Here is a 20,053-nt window from a genome sequence, read left to right as displayed (position 1 = left end):
CATGTTAAAGATATTAATGCAAAAATAGTTTTATGTAAGATGATACACATAAATATCAATTTGGGAGGGTATTTTTATAAATTCTAATATTTAGTAGAGTATTTATGCAAAAATTTAAAGATTTTATTTGTATATATACCCTTCTGAATATATGAAATTATATGTATATCCTTGCAAAACTACTATTTATATGGATACTTTTATAAATATTTATTTTTACATGTCTATCCATTAAGGATATTTCAGTTATTTAAATTTTAAATTATTAATTTTTTAATGTTATTAGATAGTGTAGATAGGTATGCAAGGAAAAAAAAGAGTATACATATAAAATAAGTATTTTATGAGAATATACATGAAAATATCGATTTTAGGAGGATATTTATATAACTTTAATATTTAGAAAAATATGTACGTTAAAAAACTCTTTATTGAAACTAATGTTTTATGCATGCTATGCACATGAGCCATGTGGTAAAGGGATAGAAAATAGAAATAAAATAAAATAAATATCCATTAAAAAATTATAGGTATCATACTCCAATTGATATTAAAAAATAATAAATAAATATAGTGAAGCAGAACTCTAGATCGGAATTGGAACCTTAAAATTCAATTATAATATAGATAAGAGGCAAAGTAAAGTGATCCAACCTTGCAAATGGACACACAAAGGAAAATTACAAGGGAAAATAAATCTAGACTACACAAGCAGTGCATTTAAAATTAAGTTTTACTAATATAAGGAAAGATATATATATATATCCATCAATGGTTCATATATTAAGCCTATACTCACAATACTTAACTGTTTAATTTATTTCAATACATTGTAGACTGAGGTAGATCATCTATTTAATAAAACAATCAAATTTAGATATAAATTTTTGATCTATTAAATAAATATATTTAATTTAAATAAAATTTTGATCTATCGTATATCTAATCCGGCCTGTATCTTGCACCTTAGATATCCACTGACATTTAAACTTGCTTTTTATATTACTGATTTTAAAAAATAATTATCGCATAGTTTTTACTAAGTCCCAATTCTGCTCATGGTGGGTTTTTAAGACGGTATAATGTTAAATCATATCTCAAACTTCGCATTCCTTTGTATCAAGATCTCTGACTACCGGCATTATCCAGCCGTTGCCATCCAACGGCCAACGGCTAACGGCTAACGGCTATTAGATTCTCTCCGTGTCTTTCCCCGGTTTCCAGCCGTACCGAGTTTGTAGTCCGACTGGAAGTGTGCCGAGCGTGGAAGTATCTATTTAAGGCCTTCACCTACAAGGAAAACAGCTTAGAGATCGTCTCTGCCGCCTCTCTCTCGCTCTCTCTCAAACCCTAGGTTTCGGCTTGGCTGGAAGCGACCAATCCCTCCTTCAAGCGATATTCGCTTCTCTCTTATATCGGTAAGATAGCCATAGTCCTTGCCGATTTTCTTTTTTCTTTTTTTTGGTTTGTTCGCCTTGATTGTTTGCGAAACAATCTTTTCCCCCCTTGTTTCTGAAGGAGATTCTTTGAAAAGCCGTGACTTTGAGCAGGTTTTGTATAGTTGGGATAGTTCGGTGGTTTGCTTCTTGTTTGATGTCTTTTTTTTGCTTTATCTCGGTGAAAGATTTGAGCTTTTTTGTGAATTGTACTTTAGATTCTGGGTTTTAACCCTTCTGGTCAATTTTCCATTTTCTTGCATTGGATTTTGATGCTTCCTTAATTATAACAAGACGAGATGAGGGTTTTGTAGGGGTTTTCCTACTCTGTTTGTTTGTTTGTTTGTTATTTGATTTCACTTTCTTTTTTGGCTTAATGTTGGTGTAAGCCCGAGCTTTGTAAGTTGTGTTTACTCTGTTGGTTAATCTGCCGTTTTATTGCATTGTGGGGGCTTATTTCTTTTTGCTTTTCTTATTGTAAGATTGTGTTAATTTCGTCCGTGCCTATCGGGATAAGTGGTCAGACTTTTACTGCTCTGATTTGCTGGGCACTTCCTACAAGTCAAATCCAACTACTTAGTTTGGAGCTCATGAGGTTTAGTTGATAACAGCAATCTGTATCTTTTTGCTACGCTGCATATGGCCGACGCCTTTTGGTAAATTTTCCCTTGAGTAAGCTTTATGGAAGTTTTAGTGTTTAGGTTTCACATTGTGTTGCAGGATCCTTATTATTTTTAAACCCTGGAATTGTTAATGAATCAAAATATCAACCGCTACAAAATTTTTGCATGGTTATTCTGGTACTTGAATTTCTTTGTGGGTGCTGTATTGGTTTTCAACATCTCAGTAACAAGGTCCCACTAATTGTCTTACTCATTTGCTTCGAAGGTTTTTCATATTGGCCTTTTCTTTTTAGAGGTGGAAGAGGGGTCATCTGAACTTCAGTGGGGTTTAGTGAGCTTTTAGGTGTTGCTCATTCTTGATTTCAGGTTGTTTCTGGCCTTATAGGGAAGTCATGATATGGGCATTGGGTATTGTTTTTTGAGTTTATGCAGCATAGTGTTTAGTTTCACCACACTGTATTAGCAATTCTCTCAAATTATAGTTACTGTTTCCAAGAGTTTGGAGTTTTCTGGAGATCTTTGGGTAGGATGATCCACAATGAGCTCTGCTTATGATTAACATGTTGTACAAAGTCTTTCTTTAAGGTTTTTCATGGTACAAAGTTTAAATTTCAGACTAATTCTTTCGTTTTTTTTGCCTGAATGATAGTAAATCTTAACATGGTCAGAACTACATGTTGGTTCATGGCTATCTTATGCTAATTTCTGAGTTTTAGCAGTACCTTTTCTTTGTCTCTTTCATTGCAATATTGAAGGTCTCTAAATTTGTCTGCGTTAGTCAGCCATCAGCAGCTAATTAGAGAAATTTTTAAGTTCTGCATGTATTCTATCTGTAATATCTTAGGGTCTAAAAATTTTTTATGCATGTGAATTACATGGAATTTTAAATGTTATTCTTCTGTCTCTGAATTTGAGTGCATTGCTGTCATGGAATGAAAATCTGTTTTTGATATAAGGAATGCTGTGGTCCATGGAGTTTTTGTCTCCGTTGATTGTTCTTCTCCCTTCTCATCCCCTCCTTTGTGTGTGCTAACATGGAGTCATGCATGTGCATGTGAACATCTGTATTTGTGTGTCTATATGTCCTGTACGGATATTTGATAGCCTTTTTCTCATTTCAATGTTTTGGTATTTAGGGGAGAAAGATGCAGTGTCATTGCTATTTATTTCCTTGATCTGTACTGATACTCAAGTAATTGCAGACATGGCATTCCCAACTGTAACTCCTGCTGCTCCCCTAAGTGCACAACAGGTATATGTTGATCTTTTCCATCTCACTGAGTTCTTTCTTGTGATATTATCTCTTTTCCATGGCATGATTTTTGTTATTTGGTTTTGCAGGTTGGCAATGCATTTATTGAACAGTATTACACAATTCTTCATCGATGGCCAGAAAGTGCTTACAAATTCTATCAGGACTCCAGCATTATTAGTCGTCCAGAGTCCAATGGAGTAATGGCATCGGCCACAACAATGCGAGTATGTTTTTTAGAACAGAATAACTTCTTTTTTTTTTATTTACTCATCTACAGGATACTTAAATTTATGATGTTTTTCTAAGAACTTGCTTCAATTATCTTTAGATAAACCACAGGTGAGGTTTTTACGAAGGGTGAAAGCTTGTTCCTAAATAATATATTCTAGTGATCTGTTGAGTAAATTTATAATTACTTGTATAACTTCTAGATTGTTTTTAGTTTCTGTATCATTTTAATCCTTAACTGTATTCTTGGGCTTGTTGTTCTTCTAGTTTTGTACTGAACTATTGTTTGAAAATACTTATTCTTTTTACTGTTGCCTGCCTTTTCTTTCTGTGCCCATTAGAAATTCTCTTGCTGCAATTCAAAACTCAGCATGTCTAATTCATTGGATTTGAATTTATGAGTAGGTTTGTTATCGACAGTGTGTGGCTAAGCAAACATTAGAAAGTAGGGAACTGTTGGCTGTGAGGTTTCAAAGAGTGTTCTGAGTTGCACTTATCTAATATGAATATAAAAGACTCATTTATGGATTTCCTTTTTACTGTGTTTCTGTGAGCATGCATGCATATTTAAGTCTTTTTGTTCACTATAACCTTTATCTGCAAATCATTTCTCTTCTTAAACGGTTCTGCAGGGAAGTAGAGTATCAAGGATATGGTTTTTCCTCTTCCCATTTGGATAATTCTTTTGTCATGTCCTGATAGTGTTCTTTTGTTTTGCTTTTGAATCATACATTAATTCCCTTTACTTATTATGGATCAGGACATCAATGATAAGATATTGTCGATGATGGACTACAAAAGCTATGAAGTAAACATACTGACTGCAGATTCACAATCCACATATAATGAGGGGGTGATTGTCTTAGTTACTGGATGCTTGATTGGGATAAATAAGATCCCACGGAAATTTACTCAATCATTTTTTCTTGCCCCACAGAAGTGTGGAGGTTTTTTCATTCTTAATGATCTTTTTAGATTTTTGGATGAAAACCAGCCAGATGGAATCAATCAGATTTTAGTTTGTAACACCATGGATGCTGCTGCAACTGACCCAGGTAAAAAGTTTATGCAGAAATGGCTTTTCTTTTCTACTCTATGCCTCCAAGCTGATGATTCTATAAGAATTTATGTCTTTTCTTTAAATATTTGTTGCCAGATCTGACTTTGGTGCAAGACAGTCATGCACCGGACCCTGCAACTGCCATTTCTGAGGCAAAGTTTGCTAATGCTGAGGAATCTTCTATCCCATCAGAAAACAGACACTTAGTTGTTCAAGACATTGTTACTGTAGATCCACCTGTTCAACCACATATAGTTTCTGAAATAAGAACTTCCATCGCTCCAGAAGATGCGCGTATGAAGTCCTATGCATCAATTGTAAGTCATTACACTGCGATAGAAGAATGTTCTCTATCTGAATAAATTACAATTTCTTTTCCCCACCTCCTATTCTCCTTTCTTTATCATTGGTAGATCATTTTTTCGCTCTATGAGTGTATGTTCTTTGTGCAACAAGATATCAACTTTTCCTGATATTTTAACAATCAAAAATTATATACACAGTTAATTTTGCAACTACCGACAGTGGATTTTTTTTTTTTTTTTAATTCTTATTTTTTAGCAAGACCTTTTCCCCCTAAATTGATGCAGGTTAAAGATATGAAGGGAAGTACATCAAGTAAACCAGTTTATGTGCCTACTACCAAGTTGCAGCCAGTCCCCACAAACCCTGAGAAACCATTTATGCAATCCACTGCTGCTAGTCTTACACCTGAAGTTCTTGCTACAAAGAACAATACAATCTCTGAGAGCTGCAATTCTAGCAATTCCCATGAAGGTATATAGCTCCTGCATTTGGAATTCCTGCCATTTTGCTTTGATGCTATATGTTCTGATATTCACTGTTTTGCATCAATTGTTGAAGGTCATTCCATTTATATTGGGAATCTGCCCGTGAATGCCACAGCTCGACAAGTCGAGGAGGAGTTTAAGAAATTTGGACCTATTAAACCTCGTGGTGTCCAAGTCAGGATCCACAAGGTTTGTTTGATCATGATGTGATTGTTTTCCCCTCCCTTTTTCCTTCTTTTCAGTTATTATATTCAGTTAATCTTATATCTGTGCCAATTTTTTTGACAGTTTGAGCACTTCTGCTTTGGGTTTATTGAGTTTGAGTCACTAGAGTCCATGAAAGCTGCAATTGAGGTTAGATCCTTTTTATTCTCAACTTTATCAGTTCTATGAATACATGCTTATACGTGTCAAATATAGAAGGTAATAAGCTGAGATAATACCTAACTCTTACTCAAACCTATTGCCTTCATCCCATTCCCCTTCTTGTTTTCCTTCTTTTCTTCACTTTCCCTTCTTGTTTTGGGGGGTGTTGGAGGGAGGTTCTAGTAATGTGGCTACTTTGCTATTCAAATGTTTTCTGAATTAAAGTTAATCCCTCATGATGTCATCTGAAAATTTGGAACATTGTCCTAGATAAGAGGACCACGCCCTATTTTATTGGAAAAGCATTTTTAGAACACACAATATAGTGGCCTCATCTGGTTTTAAATAGGACATGATACATGAGCCTGTATGAGTCATTCATTAACTGTTAAAAATCCTTACCGTTTACTGATACTTTGATTCTAGTGGTTCACATTAAGTATGCCTGTTTTGCCATCTTTTGGCTATGCCTTCTTCATCTATGCATTCATGTGCATCTGTAGCATCATGTTTATGTTGCAGCTGGAAGAACCATAGATGCTAACTGGTGCAGTTACATCTTACATGGCCAGCCTTTTCCTTTTAAACTACAAGTGGTCAACATTCACTTTCAAATTGTATTGTTTTCATTGTTATGCTCCTTTAACAAGTCAATCTGCTCTTTTTTGTGCCAAAGAATATGAGGAAAATTAGATACTCATATTTACAAGTATCAGATCAACTTGTTAAATGATCAGCAGCCAATCCTCAGATTACTTAGGAAGAACATAGATCTTGACACAAAACAACTTACATGTATTCATATAACATTTTGCTTGTGGATCATGTAACCATTACCCCAGAAAAGGAAAGTACCATGCCGGATTAGAAAATAAAGGAGTGCAAGTGTGATGTCCTATGACTAGCATTGCAAACTCTTTTATCACTTCTGGAAATATGCAGAAAATGGTAATTTCATTTCAGTATTCAGATTATGTTACACTAAAAGTTGTGTAACTATGATATCTCAACTTAAGACCTATCTGTGTTTGGGCAGGTCCATGTCCAAGTGTTGGGTCCTCTCAATGTCCAAGAACGTATTCTTACCACCCATTCCCAAGTGTCAATCCAAACTGTCATGTCTAAATGTCCGGTGCAGGATACCAGAGGCTAAATCAAACAGTCTCATATACTATGTTCGACATGTCCATCATATTGCTGTCACACTTTAGATATAATATTTTTTTCTCCTTTTCTTTTATTTTGTTGATAACAATGGCACTCAAATTTTGCTTCCATCAATTTATGTCTCTATCATTTTCTAGTACTTGGTTTTGTACTTTTAGAGTTGGCTTTGATATCAATGTGATAATTGAATATGTTGAAGTTTAAATCACTCGAATGATATTTCCCAGTCAAATATTGAATTGTTTGCTATTTAGTTTTTGTGTAAATTTCCCTGATGCTGCATATATCCTATCTTGTTTTGAATTGTAAATTTTTTGAATTTTCAGTCTGTCCCATGGCAAATCACTGAATTTGTCTCGGAACTTTTCAGGCATCACCTGTCATGATTGGAGGCCAAGAAGCTTTTGTCAAGGAAAAGAGAAGCAAAACACGAGGCAAGAATTGTTTTTTTATTTTTGTTCTTCACTTCATGCAGTGCAAAATTTTAGTCATGACTAAGTTGATTTGTATGTGGCATTGACTGCAGCAGTGTGGTAGGAGAAAAAAAGACTATCATGTGCGTACTAGCTGCAAAGCCAGGAATTTAAAATTAGGTGGCTTACCCACTTCGAAAACTTGTACTTGCATATGCATCCGAAGCATTTCCTTATTTTATTTTTCTATATATATATTTTTTCTTTTTGTGAGACCCACTCCTCATATCTTTACCCAAATCCGTTCCTACACCTACCATGTTGGCAATACATGCAAAAGGAAAAAATATGCATTGCTCTTTTTGTATGAGTAAAGTTATAATGTCTTTTGATAACATAAATTTGTTTCTAGCCCAATGATTATGTTTTTGAAGAGGGATTTTACATGATGGCATTCAATCTGTGAAGCAAGAAAAGCATATGTGATTTTTGGGTGATACACTTGTCAAGATATCTCATTAAAATTCTAACCATGGTGGTGTGAGGATCCATGTGTGGGATACTTATATAGGGACATGGAACCCAACTAACACCTTTTGGCTAGCTTTTTTGGATGAGGTCTTGGGTCGTCATAAATGGTTTTAGAGGGGAACTAGCCCATGGTCCATGTAGATTAGAGGAAACTGGAGCATAGGCTCACTTGTATTGATTATCGGTTGATCTTGGTATGATTGGATTTATGATATTTGATCGGATTTGAATCCTTAGCTTGGCAAAGATGTCAAGACTTGAATAAGAGTATGTGAGGAATCATGCCGACATGTGTTTTATTCCCATATTAGCCATATATTAAGTAGATTTTGGATACTTATATAAAGCTAAAAAATCAAAATAACACCTTCTAGCTAACCTTTCTGATTGAGGTCCTGGATTGTTACAGTTGGAGATATTAAAGTCATGTTTCATAAAGGTAGTTTCTATGTATTTAGCAATTGGTTTTCCTTTTTTTTGTGGAATGGACACTTGGATGCCATCATTGGATATAATATGGTCAAATTTCTTTTAATTACAGAAAATATCAACTATTGAGGATGCAATTCAAAAAATATATGCTAATAGTAACATGCCCTCAATTTATTTATATATGTCGATAAAATAATAATGTAATGCTTATTTCTGTATTTTATATATTATTAGTAATTAATGCAAAATAATTTTCTCCCTTTGAAAAGATACTGATAGCAATACTACCCTTTTGGTTTTTGCAGTTACCAATGGTGTCCTTAACAATGACAATGGTGATAGTGGCAAGGGACACAATCTTGCAGGAAGGGGTGGGTTCCAGAATGATAACTATAGGGGGCGTGGAAGCTTCAATGCCAACAAGGGACATGGAAAGCATGATTTTAGGAATTGGGGTGAGACTTCAAGCTGTGGCCAGCATCCTCCACACTATAAGCAGCGGGTGCCAGGGTGAACCACCCTAATGTGACAAATTAAACTGCTGTTACAGAATACAAGAGAACACCTAGATTAGAACCAGAAAATATTACCTTTTTTGTCCAAGTAGGAAAGAGTCTATTCTTTGATGAGGTATATGGCCATTTTTGTCTGATTCTTTTGTTACCAAAATGGACAACTAATTCATATTTCGGATCCAAGCTTTTTGTATTGCTTTCTGCTCAAGATTTTGGGTGCAAGGTGCTATTAATTAAATTAAATTTGCTTAAATTGGTGATGCCGGTAGCTTTTAGTAGTATCTTGTGACATTATCCATCATTAATTATGGATCATGTAGTATCAGATGCGGAATAATTTTCTTTCCCACTGTGATTCTATGATGGTATGATTTACATAACACTTAACATAGTAGGCATCTGAGACCTTGAACATATGCTTCTGCAGAGACTAATTCGAAATGGTAGTGCAATTATGCTGGAGAACTTATTTATCCTCACAGTTTACTTTCTTGCCTGTAAGGAGTACTCCTCTCTATTTGTTAACAGGAGAATCTAGTCCTCCATTAACAATTTAAGGATGCTAAACCTTGGCAAAACATAAGAAGAATGAGCAGGTGTCGTTTTGTTGATTGCTTTGTGTCCATTAATGATGGAACAGACAGGAAGATCCAGCTTTAGATCTTGCATGTTGGACATCAGTGAGAATTGCAGATGCAGAAGTAGGATATCTAGCATGAATTTGTTTTGAGTAGTTGCTACTAATCTCCAATCTGGTTTACTTGTCTCATCTCGTGATCAGGTCGTGAACCCACCAATGATGGTTATCCTTTCTCTGGACTTTTGAGAACCCCTATATCAGTTATCAGCTTATAAGAGTATGCTGGTCTGTTATGAAAAATTTCCTTGATCACGAGTTGAGCTTTTAACACTTGCCTAGGTCTCTAACTTACTGGTTTTTCTCTGTCTCCCTGCCATTCTCCAAAGTGGGATAAGCAACTGCTGTTTTCTTTCTGAAATAATCAGTGTTTTCTCTAGGATCTTGCCATTCTCCTGCGACTCGGGGGGGTCTGGCAAGGTTTGCCCAAGTAGAAGCTAAAATGTGGGGATGTTTATCCACGTAGCGAAGCACAATTGCAGATTAGCTGGTCCATTGCAAACTTTGCAAGGCATGAGATGGGGTGGGCGAAAGGGGAGCTATATAACAAGTCATGTTTAAGATCGAGATTCTACTTTTTCTGTTTGGTCTTCAGTAGACTGAACAAGAGTTGACAGTATCAAAGCAAATTATCATTGATTTTATTGGAAAACTTCTTGACTCTGCTGAATATACTGTCTTGCCAATGTGGAAAGGAAAATGGCCGAGCTATCTAGATACCAGATAGCTTCGAAAGAAAATGGATGAAAATGTCACAGTATCTGGATGCAGCCTTCACTTATAGGCATGGCAAAATGCAGAGCTTCAAATAACGGTATCATTCAGATAAAGAAACTTGTGTTTACCCTGTATCTTGCCAGTTTAGTCACAAAATAGGAAGGGGGTAGGGTTGCCTGTCATGTGAGCAAGTATGAGTGTCCCTCTATAGATGAGGTAAGGATTGTGGACTATGATCTCTTTTGAGAATATGATGAGAAATTGTTCATAGTGGCAATGCAGGAAGGTTTAGTGAGACTTGACTCTCAAAAAGAAAAGGCTTGCCTTTGGAATGCTAGATGCCTCTCTGTATATAACTCATATCAGCAAAGATGAGACGATTAGCAGAGAGTGCATATTTTTGATGATAAACTGTCACGCCCCGAACCCAACACCCGGGTCGGATACGTGATGGCCGCACACTCCTTAGAGCAAGCCCTAAAGAATATGCAAAGCCAAATTAAATCATTACAACCTTATCAACCATAATATTTAATTTCAATAATAATTTATAAAACTTGCATAATTACAATTAACATTCCTTCAATCCTCTGATCAGGTATCAACGGTACTCTATCTATGCATCCGCTCACTCACAAATCCATACCATAGCCAATCATGGACATCTTGTAACTCTGAGAAGAAAAGGAAATGAAGGGGTGTGAGCTTTACAGCCCAGTAAGAATTTCCATATCACACCAATATAATAATATAATCTGAAAATAATGATAGGCAATATCACATAAAAGTCGATGTTCACTGTCCAGAATACTGCAAACATTTATAGATTATCTGTTTCATCAAAAGAGATGCATCATCATATGTTAAATAAGTGAAACAATTTTATTCAATGATTGTTTCATGTCTTATCTTTCTATTTTCTTCTATTATCACATCATCTTTAATCCTTTTCTTTTTCGCTTTAGCTTTAGTTTTGGCTTTGGCTTTGGACTACCAGGATCATGCGACGATCTTTTATTCGGATCGATTTCTGTGATCTTCCTCGGATCGAAATATTCATGATCTTTCTCGGATCAAAGTGGCCATGATCTTTCTCGGATCAAATCATTCATGATCTTTCTCGGATCAGATTCTTCATGATCTTTCTCGGATCATATTCTTCCACACATAAGCCTGTGGGGGCTGTCCCAGGCATAAGCTCCTGGCAAGCTATTCCACATGACAAGGCCAGTCCAAACCATATTTCTCTTTCTTTTTCATTTTTCATGAAATTATAATATTTAACTTCATTAATCAATTCAAATTTTGCAATGTAATAAATATGTCATATCCATATAATCATGCCATCAATCGCTGATACATATGAATTGATATAACATACTCATGCTCAAAATCACATAAATAGATAACAGTGTCTCAGATATAACAAATTCATCGATCTCAAATCCAACGATGCAAAATCAATGAAATAAAATCAATGGTAAAATAACATATATAATGATGATCATGTACAGAGATTCTTACCTTTATCGGTGACTGATCCAAGCACAAAAATCAATGTTCTTCTTTGATTTATGAATTCTTTAACAAAATATTCCACTCGATATCATTTGCAGACAATCATCTCTTCATAACCCTGATCAAATATAAAGATCATATATGAAGAAAATTACCGATAATCGATCCTAATAATACAGATCGAGGACCTATCTTAGGATTAATCAAAATTAAGATTTATCTAAGTATCTAGATCCTCCACTGATCCATAAAACTTTTAGAGAGAGAAAATCCATGAAGAGAGAGAAAATTCTAGAGAGAGAAAGTAGAGAGAGAAAGTGGAGAGAGAAATTTTTGTATTCTTCTGATGAGGCAATCATGATCGAGATCATCAAAGATCCTATCAGGGTGACTCAATATGAATCAAGTGTTACAAATTTCAAATAGAATTGGACTGAGATCAGATCTACCGCACGAATTTCGGAGCAATCTCAAATCATCATATTTTTATTTCAAATTTATCCTAGGGTCTGTGATGTAATCAGAGAGAGAGAGAAAGATTCTAGAGAGATAAAATCCACAAAAAGAGAGAAAGATCTAGAGAGAGAAAATAGAGAGAGAATCTAGAGAGAGAAACTGGAGAGAGAAGGTAGAGAGAGAAGAGAGAAAATTTTTCTCTCTTCTTCTTTTTTTTATTTTATTTTATTTTTATTTTTCTCTTTCTCTTTTTCTTTTTCTTTTTTTTCTTTTCTTTTTCTTTTTCCTTTTTCTTTTCTTTTTCTTTTTCCTTTTTCTTTTCTTCCTTCTTCTTTTCTTCCCGCGGCCTCCCTTGGCTGAAATAGGGGAAGACCGTGAGGTCCCCCCCTTAGAGGCTCGGGCTCCGGCGGCTTGGCTGGAGATTCGGCAACAGATGGAGGCGGCGGTGGAGCAAGGGATGACCGATGGCAAGGTTCGGCCGGCGAGAATCAAAAAGAGATCGGAAAACAAGGAATTTCTTGTTCATAGATTTTCCGGCGAAGACGGTGGCCGGCGGCGAGGCTTTGGGCCAGGGGAGAAAGGGAAGAGGGAGAGGAAGAAGGGGAGGGGCTTACCTTGCTCCGGCGGTTGAGAAGAGCTCCGACGAACCCCTTTTCTTTCTGTTCAAACAACTTGCAGCAAAAAAAATCTTGGAAAAATCCCTCTAAACTCTTAATAATCTCTCAAAATCCCGTGATAAAGACCTAAAGGGAGGGGAAAGGGGGTTTTATAGAGGAGGAATCCGTTTTTTACTCAGATTCCCCACTCCTTTTCACGGTGGGAAGAAGACTCTCAACGGGAGTCTTCTTCCTCCCGATATCCTCTGTTTTCTTTTTTTTTTTTTTTTAAATCTGGATTATTACATTCTCCCCTCCTTAAAATAATTTCGTCCTCGAAATTAGATTATATCGTTCGAGTAACAATATTTAATTTTAAAAAAAATATATGAGATCTATGTCAGGACATTCTAAGTTTGAACTAATACCAAAACTATCAAGCTGTAACTTGAGATGTCTAAAATTTCTTGGTATTATCTACAATGAAACAACCTACTAACAAAAATTATCCGGTTATGATCAGATTAGATCAAAATTTATAGCATCATTTCATTATCAATAAAATCCTTCCTTATTTGCAACTAATGTATTCCATAATATCTTCGGAATCAAAGAATTAATATTTCTAATCAATTTAACCCACCATGCTTTTGCTGCGCACTCTGATATTAATTTATCAAACTATATAAATCTATCAAAGATAAAGATATCCTTATATGTTAGATCAATCCAGGATAGATCCAACCTTCAAATTTCATATAAGACTTACGGCAAAATTTTAAGTTTCTTTATCTTTACTACCTTCGGGTATAGCATATAAAATTAAATCTTGATCCACTTCCTATGTTTGAAATTATTGTATAAGTTTCATCACTCTTCAAGAATCAAACATGTCTAGAATCAATTGGAGTTAACTTTAGATTTACCTTACAATCATTTAGATAATTTCTAAATCAAACTTCCTTTTTAAAAAAATTAATTCTAACTTGACAAATTAGAAGAACTCAAGTCAACATCTTTATAAATAGAATTAACTTGATTATTTCTTATAGAGCTCCCTTTATCACAATCCTTAATATTAATCAATAAATCCATACAAAATCTTGTCCCTTGTATAAGTCATTCAAAATTTAACACTAACAAGATGTCTTAGTTCAAAATAATCCAAACTTTGATTTGAATAATTAATATACTTCACCATCTTCAACAATCACAAGAAAAATTAAAATGTAATCCAAAGATATGAATTATTAAAGATTTCATCATAACCTATATATCATACTCTGACAAAATCAATTTTCTTCTTTAATTTAACAACAATATCAAAATACTTTTGATTCACTTAGAAAAATAAACTTTTGACTTGAAATTCAATGCAACTTGAAAGATCAAGAAAATCCTATTCAGAATATGATATTTTGATTAACCAAAGATTTCACCAAAATGTTTATCTCATATTCTCATAATAAAATTTAAGTATATTTTTCATCTAAGATTGAGTTTCATATATGACCTCTTATAGGTTCAGTGTTCAAAAATATTCCTCTCTCATATGATGTAATTTCTTCTTAGACCATATCCTAATTAACTTTCTTTGATAAGTCCAAAATTCATAATGCTCAGACAATTATCATCGAAATTAAAAAATATCATGATCTTCAATCATATAAGTTTTACATTCCAAAATCCTCTAGTATATTCAACATAACTTATCAATACCTCCCACTTCATTCCAAGGTCAACTCTTTTCATACTTAGGTCAACCTTACCAATTGAAATTTAAGATATAACTCGTCAATTCTATTATAGATATCATATGCCACTTATACATAAATTTTATCTTAATATCTACTGATTCAAAATCTAAATATTGAATCTTCTCTTTTATATCTATCATGTTCCTCACGATCATAACCTAAGTTCAGATATCACTAGAATTACAATTCTGAATAATTATAATCTTAAACTCAAATACCACTTAAATCATATTTTCTAGTGATCATAACCTAAACTCTAATATCATTTTATCATACCTTTAATGATCAAAATCTTAAACTCTGAGATTATCAATCATACTTTAGTGATTATAATCCCAAAGTTTTGATATCACTTATATGACAATCCCTAGTGACCCTAAACTTGGACTCTAGTACTGTTCTGTTATATCTTAATCACTTGTGTCATTGTCTCCAAATAAACGTAACCTAAGCTCTAAGCTCAGATGCCACTCTGTCACATCCTACTGATCTTACATAAGGTTTTGATATCACTTCATAATCTTAGTGATCTTAAACCTAAGCTTTGATATTATTCCATCATATCCTAATTATTTATATCGTAATCTCCAATGATCATAACCTAAGCTCTATTATTACTCTGTAATATTTAAATCACTTATATTATAATCCTTAATGATCATAACTTGGCTCTGATACCATTCTGTCACGCCCCGAACCCAACACCCGGGTCGGATACGTGATGGCCGCACACTCCTTAGAGTAAGTCCTAAAGAACATGCAAGGCCAAATTAAATCATTACAACCTTATCAACCATAATATTTAATTTCAATAATAATTCATAAAACTTGCATAATTACAATTAACATTCCTTCAATCCTCTGATCAGGTATCAACGGTACTCTATCTATGCATCCGCTCACTCACAAATCCATACCATAGCCAACCATGAACATCTTATAACTCTGAGAAGAAAAGGAAATGAAGGGGTGTGAGCTTTACAGCCCAGTAAGAATTTCCATATCACATCAATATAATAATATAATCTGAAAATAATGATAGACAATATCACATAAAAGTCGATGTTCACTGTCCAGAATACTGCAAATATTTATAAATTATCTGTTTCATCAAAAGAGATGCATCATCATATGTTAAATAAGTGAAATAATTTTATTCAATGATTGTTTTATGTCTTATCTTTCTATTTTCTTCTATTATCACATCATCTTTAATCCTTTTCTTTTTCGCTTTAGCTTTAGCTTTGGCTTTGGCTTTGGACTACCAGGATCATGCGACGATCTTTTATTCGGATCGATTTCTGTGATCTTCTTCGGATCGAAATATTCATGATCTTTCTCGGATCAAAGTGGCCATGATCTTTCTCGGATCAAATCATTCATGATCTTTCTCGGATCAGATTCTTCATGATCTTTTTCGGATCATATTCTTCCACACATAAGCCTGTGGGGGCTGTCCCAGGCATAAGCTCCTGGCAAGCTATTCCACATGACAAGGCCAGTCCAAACCATATTTCTCTTTCTTTTTCATTTTTCATGAAATTATAATATTTGACTTCATTAATCAATTCAAATTTTGCAATGTAATAAATATGTCATACCCATATAATCATGCCATCAATCGCTGATACATATGAATTGATATAACATACTCATGCTCAAAATCACATAAATAGATAACAGTGTCTCAGATATAACAAATTCATCGATCTCAAATCCAACGATGCAAAATCAATGAAATAAAATCAATGGTAAAATAACATATATAATGATGATCATGTACAGAGATTCTTACCTTTACCGGTGACTGATCCAAGCACAAAAATCAATGTTCTTCTTTGATTTATGAATTCTTTAACAAAATATTCCACTCGATATCATTTGCAGACAATCATCTCTTCATAACCCTGATCAAATATAAAGATCATATATGGAGAAACTTACCGATAATCGATCCTAATAACACAGATCGAGGACCTATCTTAGGATTAATCAAAATTAAGATTTATCTAAGTATCTAGATCCTCCACTGATCCATAAAACTTTTAGAGAGAGAAAATCCATGAAGAGAGAGAAAATTCTAGAGAGAGAAAGTAGAGAGAGAAAGTGGAGAGAGAAATTTTTGTATTCTTCTGATGAGGCAATCATGATCGAGATCATCAAAGGTCCTATCAGGGTGACTCAATATGAATCAAGTGTTACAAATTTCAAATAGAATCGGACTGGGATCAGATCTACCACACGAATTTCGGAGCAATCTCAAATCATCATATTTTTATTTCAAATTTATCCTAGGGTCTGTGATGTAATCAGAGAGAGAGAGAAAGATTCTAGAGAGATAAAATCCACAAAAAGAGAGAAAGATCTAGAGAGAGAAAATAGAGAGAGAATCTAGAGAGAAATTAGAGAGAGAAGGTAGAGAGAGAAGAGAGAAAATTTTTCTCTCTTCTTCTTCTTTTTATTTTATTTTATTTTTATTTTTCTCTTTCTCTTTTTATTTTTCTTTTTTTTCTTTTCTTTTTCTTTTTCCTTTTTCTTTTCTTCTTCTTCTTCTTTTCTTCTTCTTCCTTCTTCTTTTCTTCCCGCGGCCTCCCTTGGCTGAAATAGGGGAAGACCGTGAGGTCCCTCCCCCTTAGAGGCTCGGGCTCCGGCGGCTTGGCCGGAGATTCGGCAACAGGTGGAGGCGGCAGTGGAGCAAGGGACGGCCGGTGGCAAGGTTCGGCCGGCGAGAATCAAAAAGAGATCGGAAAACAGGGGATTTCTTGTTCATGGATTTTCCGACGAAGACGGTGGCCGGCGGCGAGGCTTTGGGCCAGGGGAGAAAGGGAAGAGGGAGAGGAAGAAGGGGAGGGGCTTACCTTGCTCCGGCGGTTGAGAAGAGCTCCGGCGAACCCCTTTTCTTCCTGTTCAAACAACTCGCAGCAAAAAAAATCTTGAAAAAATCCCTCTAAACTCTTAATAATCTCTCAAAATCCCGTGATAAAGACCTAAAGGGAGGGGAAAGGGGGTTTTATAGAGGAGGAATCCGTTTTTTACTCAAATTCCCCACTCCTTTGCACGGTGGGAAGAAGACTCTCAACGGGAGTCTTCTTCCTCCCGATATCCTCTGTTTTCTTTTTTTTTTTTAATCTGGGTTATTACATAAACAGTGACCAAATAAAAATTTACAGATCTCTGTAGGGCTATATGAGGCACTTTAATTATTCTATTGACTTTAGAATAGATTTGATTTAACCTATAACCAAATTCGAGTACTCTTACCCCAGTTGTCTTCAGCATATGACTGACAGGAAAACTAGAAGTTTCATAGGCTAAATTAGATACATTGTCTGTCAATTGTAACCATCTCTCCCGAAATGTACTCCTAAGAGTTCTTTCTAACAATAAACTGCTAATAATTGAACATTCAGATATACTCAAAAAGAATAGTAATCAATGAAAACTCTCAAAACAAAGGATTTCTGTCCTGCATGAATGCTTCAAACAGATATTTTATAAGAATTTGCTGACTCCATGAGTCCGCTTTTATACAAAAAAGGAATATAAATATGAAAAAAGATAGACTGACACTAGTTGGCATCTGGTACTTACTATTACAAGTAGTTTGAACCTCAATATTCAGCTTGAATGAAGCTTAGCTTGACCTTTGCAAGTTCGATACCAAATTCGATGCAGCAAATGCTGCTGATCCACCAACCACACAGACCAAAGCCACCACGACCTGCAGGGCCACTTCCCATGGATACTGCTCAGGCACAACATAGACACATAAAGGACCCGACACCAAAAAGACAAGGCTTAAGCTCAATAGTGTCCCTGGGGTACTGGGGTCTGTGACTGCAGACAACACCCCTAGCTCCTCTGCCTTTGAGAGGAGGCCCAGCCTCTCCACTGTGGACAGTGAGAGGCCAAATTTCTCAGCTGCTGACAGTAGTCCTGCTTTCTCTGCTTTGGTTAGGAGCCTAAGCTTTTCCACATTAGTCAAGAGCTTTATGGGTGGCACACTGTTGTTTATTTCTCGTGGACCTGGCTCACCCAAAGGGAACACAGTTGATCCCTGTAAGCAACAGATAAAGCAAAATTTAACAGGTCTCTGGTTGAAAGTTACATCGTTCATATATATGTTAGTTAAGGTAACGCCTGTTGTTCATGATCTTGAATGAAACAACAGAGAAGCTCGAACTGATGGTGATAAAGCTTGTGTATTCATTTACGGGAACATAGCTTACTTCTTCAGTAATTATATATGCTTATAGAATAGTGATGAAAAAAATTCAAACAGAGCAGTTTAAGAATGAATTGATGATGACAGAAGAAAATTTAATAGACTAGCAAAATGAAAATGCAGAAAAGAGAAGTTGGGGCTGGGTTAAATATCTGTTCTTTTCCTTAAAACAAAAGAAAATGCAGAAAAAAAGTTTTTTATGAAAAATGCAGAAAAGTTGAAGGTATTAGAATAAAATAATGTAAAAGGATAAAAGTAGAGTATTAAATGATAATGATTAGAGGCTTAATCAGAATATTGGCAAACGAATTACCACACAACCTCTTCTATAGTACATGATGTGAAGTTAATCTATGCAGTGTATCAGGAAAAGATAATATATGCGATGAGGAAAACTAGTCACAAGATGGCATGATAAGTTTTTAGATAGACTGATTGCAAAAGTGTGTTCTAATTTAAATCATTTAATTATTTTTCACCAATATTCCAATTAAATTTAAACCAAAATCTTGCCTGGATTAGAAGGTCTGGGTCACAAAGCGAAATTGTCAGTGCCTTCTATACAGATATAAGATATAATCTATCTGTCTAATCATAATACTCACTTGAGATGCAGATGAAAGGTGTGCAGCTGAGCTTAAAAAGCAAAAAGAAATCTTTATTACATCCTTATTAGCTATTAGGCATAAACAAGCCTTGCGATTTTTCTTTTCTTAAATTTATATAAGCAAGATTGATGCACCAAAAATTATTTTTTAAACAGTAGTGAGAGGATTTTGTCAAGGAAAGTGAAACATGCAGCGTATTTTTGCTCTTGAAATTTACACATTTATCATTTAAGCTCATCGATTGATGCTAAGGCATCTTAAGCACTAAATTACTGGAAACGGTACATGTTGCTTTCAAAGGAGAGAATACTAACGAAATCATACACAATTGTTAATATTTATACAGATCCACTGACATCATAAAAGGAAGGTCCTCAGTCATCTATAAATGGTGATGTTGATCACGATGATTGGAATAATTGAACAATAAATAAACAAAGGACCACAGAATTCAAAGTTTTATAAGTTCAGAAACAAGGTATGGCTTACTCAACTTGGATTTCTCAATCAAATATTTACTCTGTCTGAGATGACTGAACTCACCTTCCTGGTACCTGTAACTCTGGTTCCAGGCTTCTGGGTGGCCATTGATTTGATGAGGAAACAATTTCCAGCTTTTATTTTGGTGAGAGAAGGTGAAAGCACCACTCGGCTGCTGCAAATACCCACAGCCTCCATGAACTTTTTCTCTATCTCGCCCCCCTGTTATCTTTGGCGGTTGG

General features: G+C 35.0%; 2 protein-coding genes across 8 annotated transcripts; one reads left to right on the top strand and one right to left on the bottom strand.

Moving 5' to 3' along the window:
* The first annotated feature begins 1,236 nt into the window (after positions 1-1,236).
* Positions 1,237-9,070, top strand: LOC105033174 (nuclear transport factor 2). Of its 4 annotated transcripts, XM_073251940.1 has the most exons (11): positions 1,237-1,418; positions 1,919-2,092; positions 3,262-3,311; positions 3,401-3,538; positions 4,303-4,597; positions 4,699-4,919; positions 5,193-5,379; positions 5,467-5,582; positions 5,682-5,747; positions 7,297-7,360; positions 8,608-9,070. In XM_073251940.1, exons 3-11 carry the CDS (start codon positions 3,264-3,266, stop codon positions 8,814-8,816), a joined length of 1,344 nt encoding a protein of 447 aa, XP_073108041.1. In that variant the 5' UTR covers positions 1,237-1,418; positions 1,919-2,092; positions 3,262-3,263; the 3' UTR covers positions 8,817-9,070. The 4 variants fall into 4 exon arrangements, with proteins under 4 accessions (XP_073108041.1, XP_010906167.1, XP_073108040.1 ...); XM_010907865.4 differs by lacking the exon at positions 1,919-2,092; XM_073251939.1 differs by lacking the exon at positions 1,919-2,092 and having other exon boundaries at positions 3,196-3,311.
* Positions 9,071-10,458: 1,388 nt separating this feature from the next.
* On the bottom strand, positions 10,459-20,053 carry LOC105033173 (uncharacterized). 4 transcript variants are annotated; one of them, XR_012138609.1, is made up of 5 exons: positions 19,875-20,053; positions 18,090-18,555; positions 16,294-16,405; positions 11,696-11,807; positions 10,459-10,845 (listed from the first exon to the last, which is right to left on the bottom strand). XR_012138609.1 is itself a non-coding variant. In XM_073251937.1 (3 exons), the coding sequence occupies exons 1-2, from the start codon at positions 20,007-20,009 to the stop codon at positions 18,133-18,135; spliced, it is 558 nt and encodes a 185-aa protein (XP_073108038.1). In that variant the 5' UTR covers positions 20,010-20,053; the 3' UTR covers positions 10,459-10,845; positions 18,090-18,132. The 4 variants fall into 4 exon arrangements, 3 of the variants coding, with proteins under 3 accessions (XP_073108038.1, XP_073108039.1, XP_010906166.1); XM_073251937.1 differs by lacking the exons at positions 11,696-11,807; positions 16,294-16,405; XM_073251938.1 differs by lacking the exons at positions 10,459-10,845; positions 11,696-11,807; positions 16,294-16,405 and adding an exon at positions 15,285-15,443.

This window comes from Elaeis guineensis, chromosome 2 (genome assembly GCF_000442705.2).
Source record: "Elaeis guineensis isolate ETL-2024a chromosome 2, EG11, whole genome shotgun sequence".
In the NCBI taxonomy this organism is placed as follows: domain Eukaryota; kingdom Viridiplantae; phylum Streptophyta; class Magnoliopsida; order Arecales; family Arecaceae; genus Elaeis; species Elaeis guineensis.
This window is presented reverse-complemented; position numbering and strand designations above follow the sequence as displayed.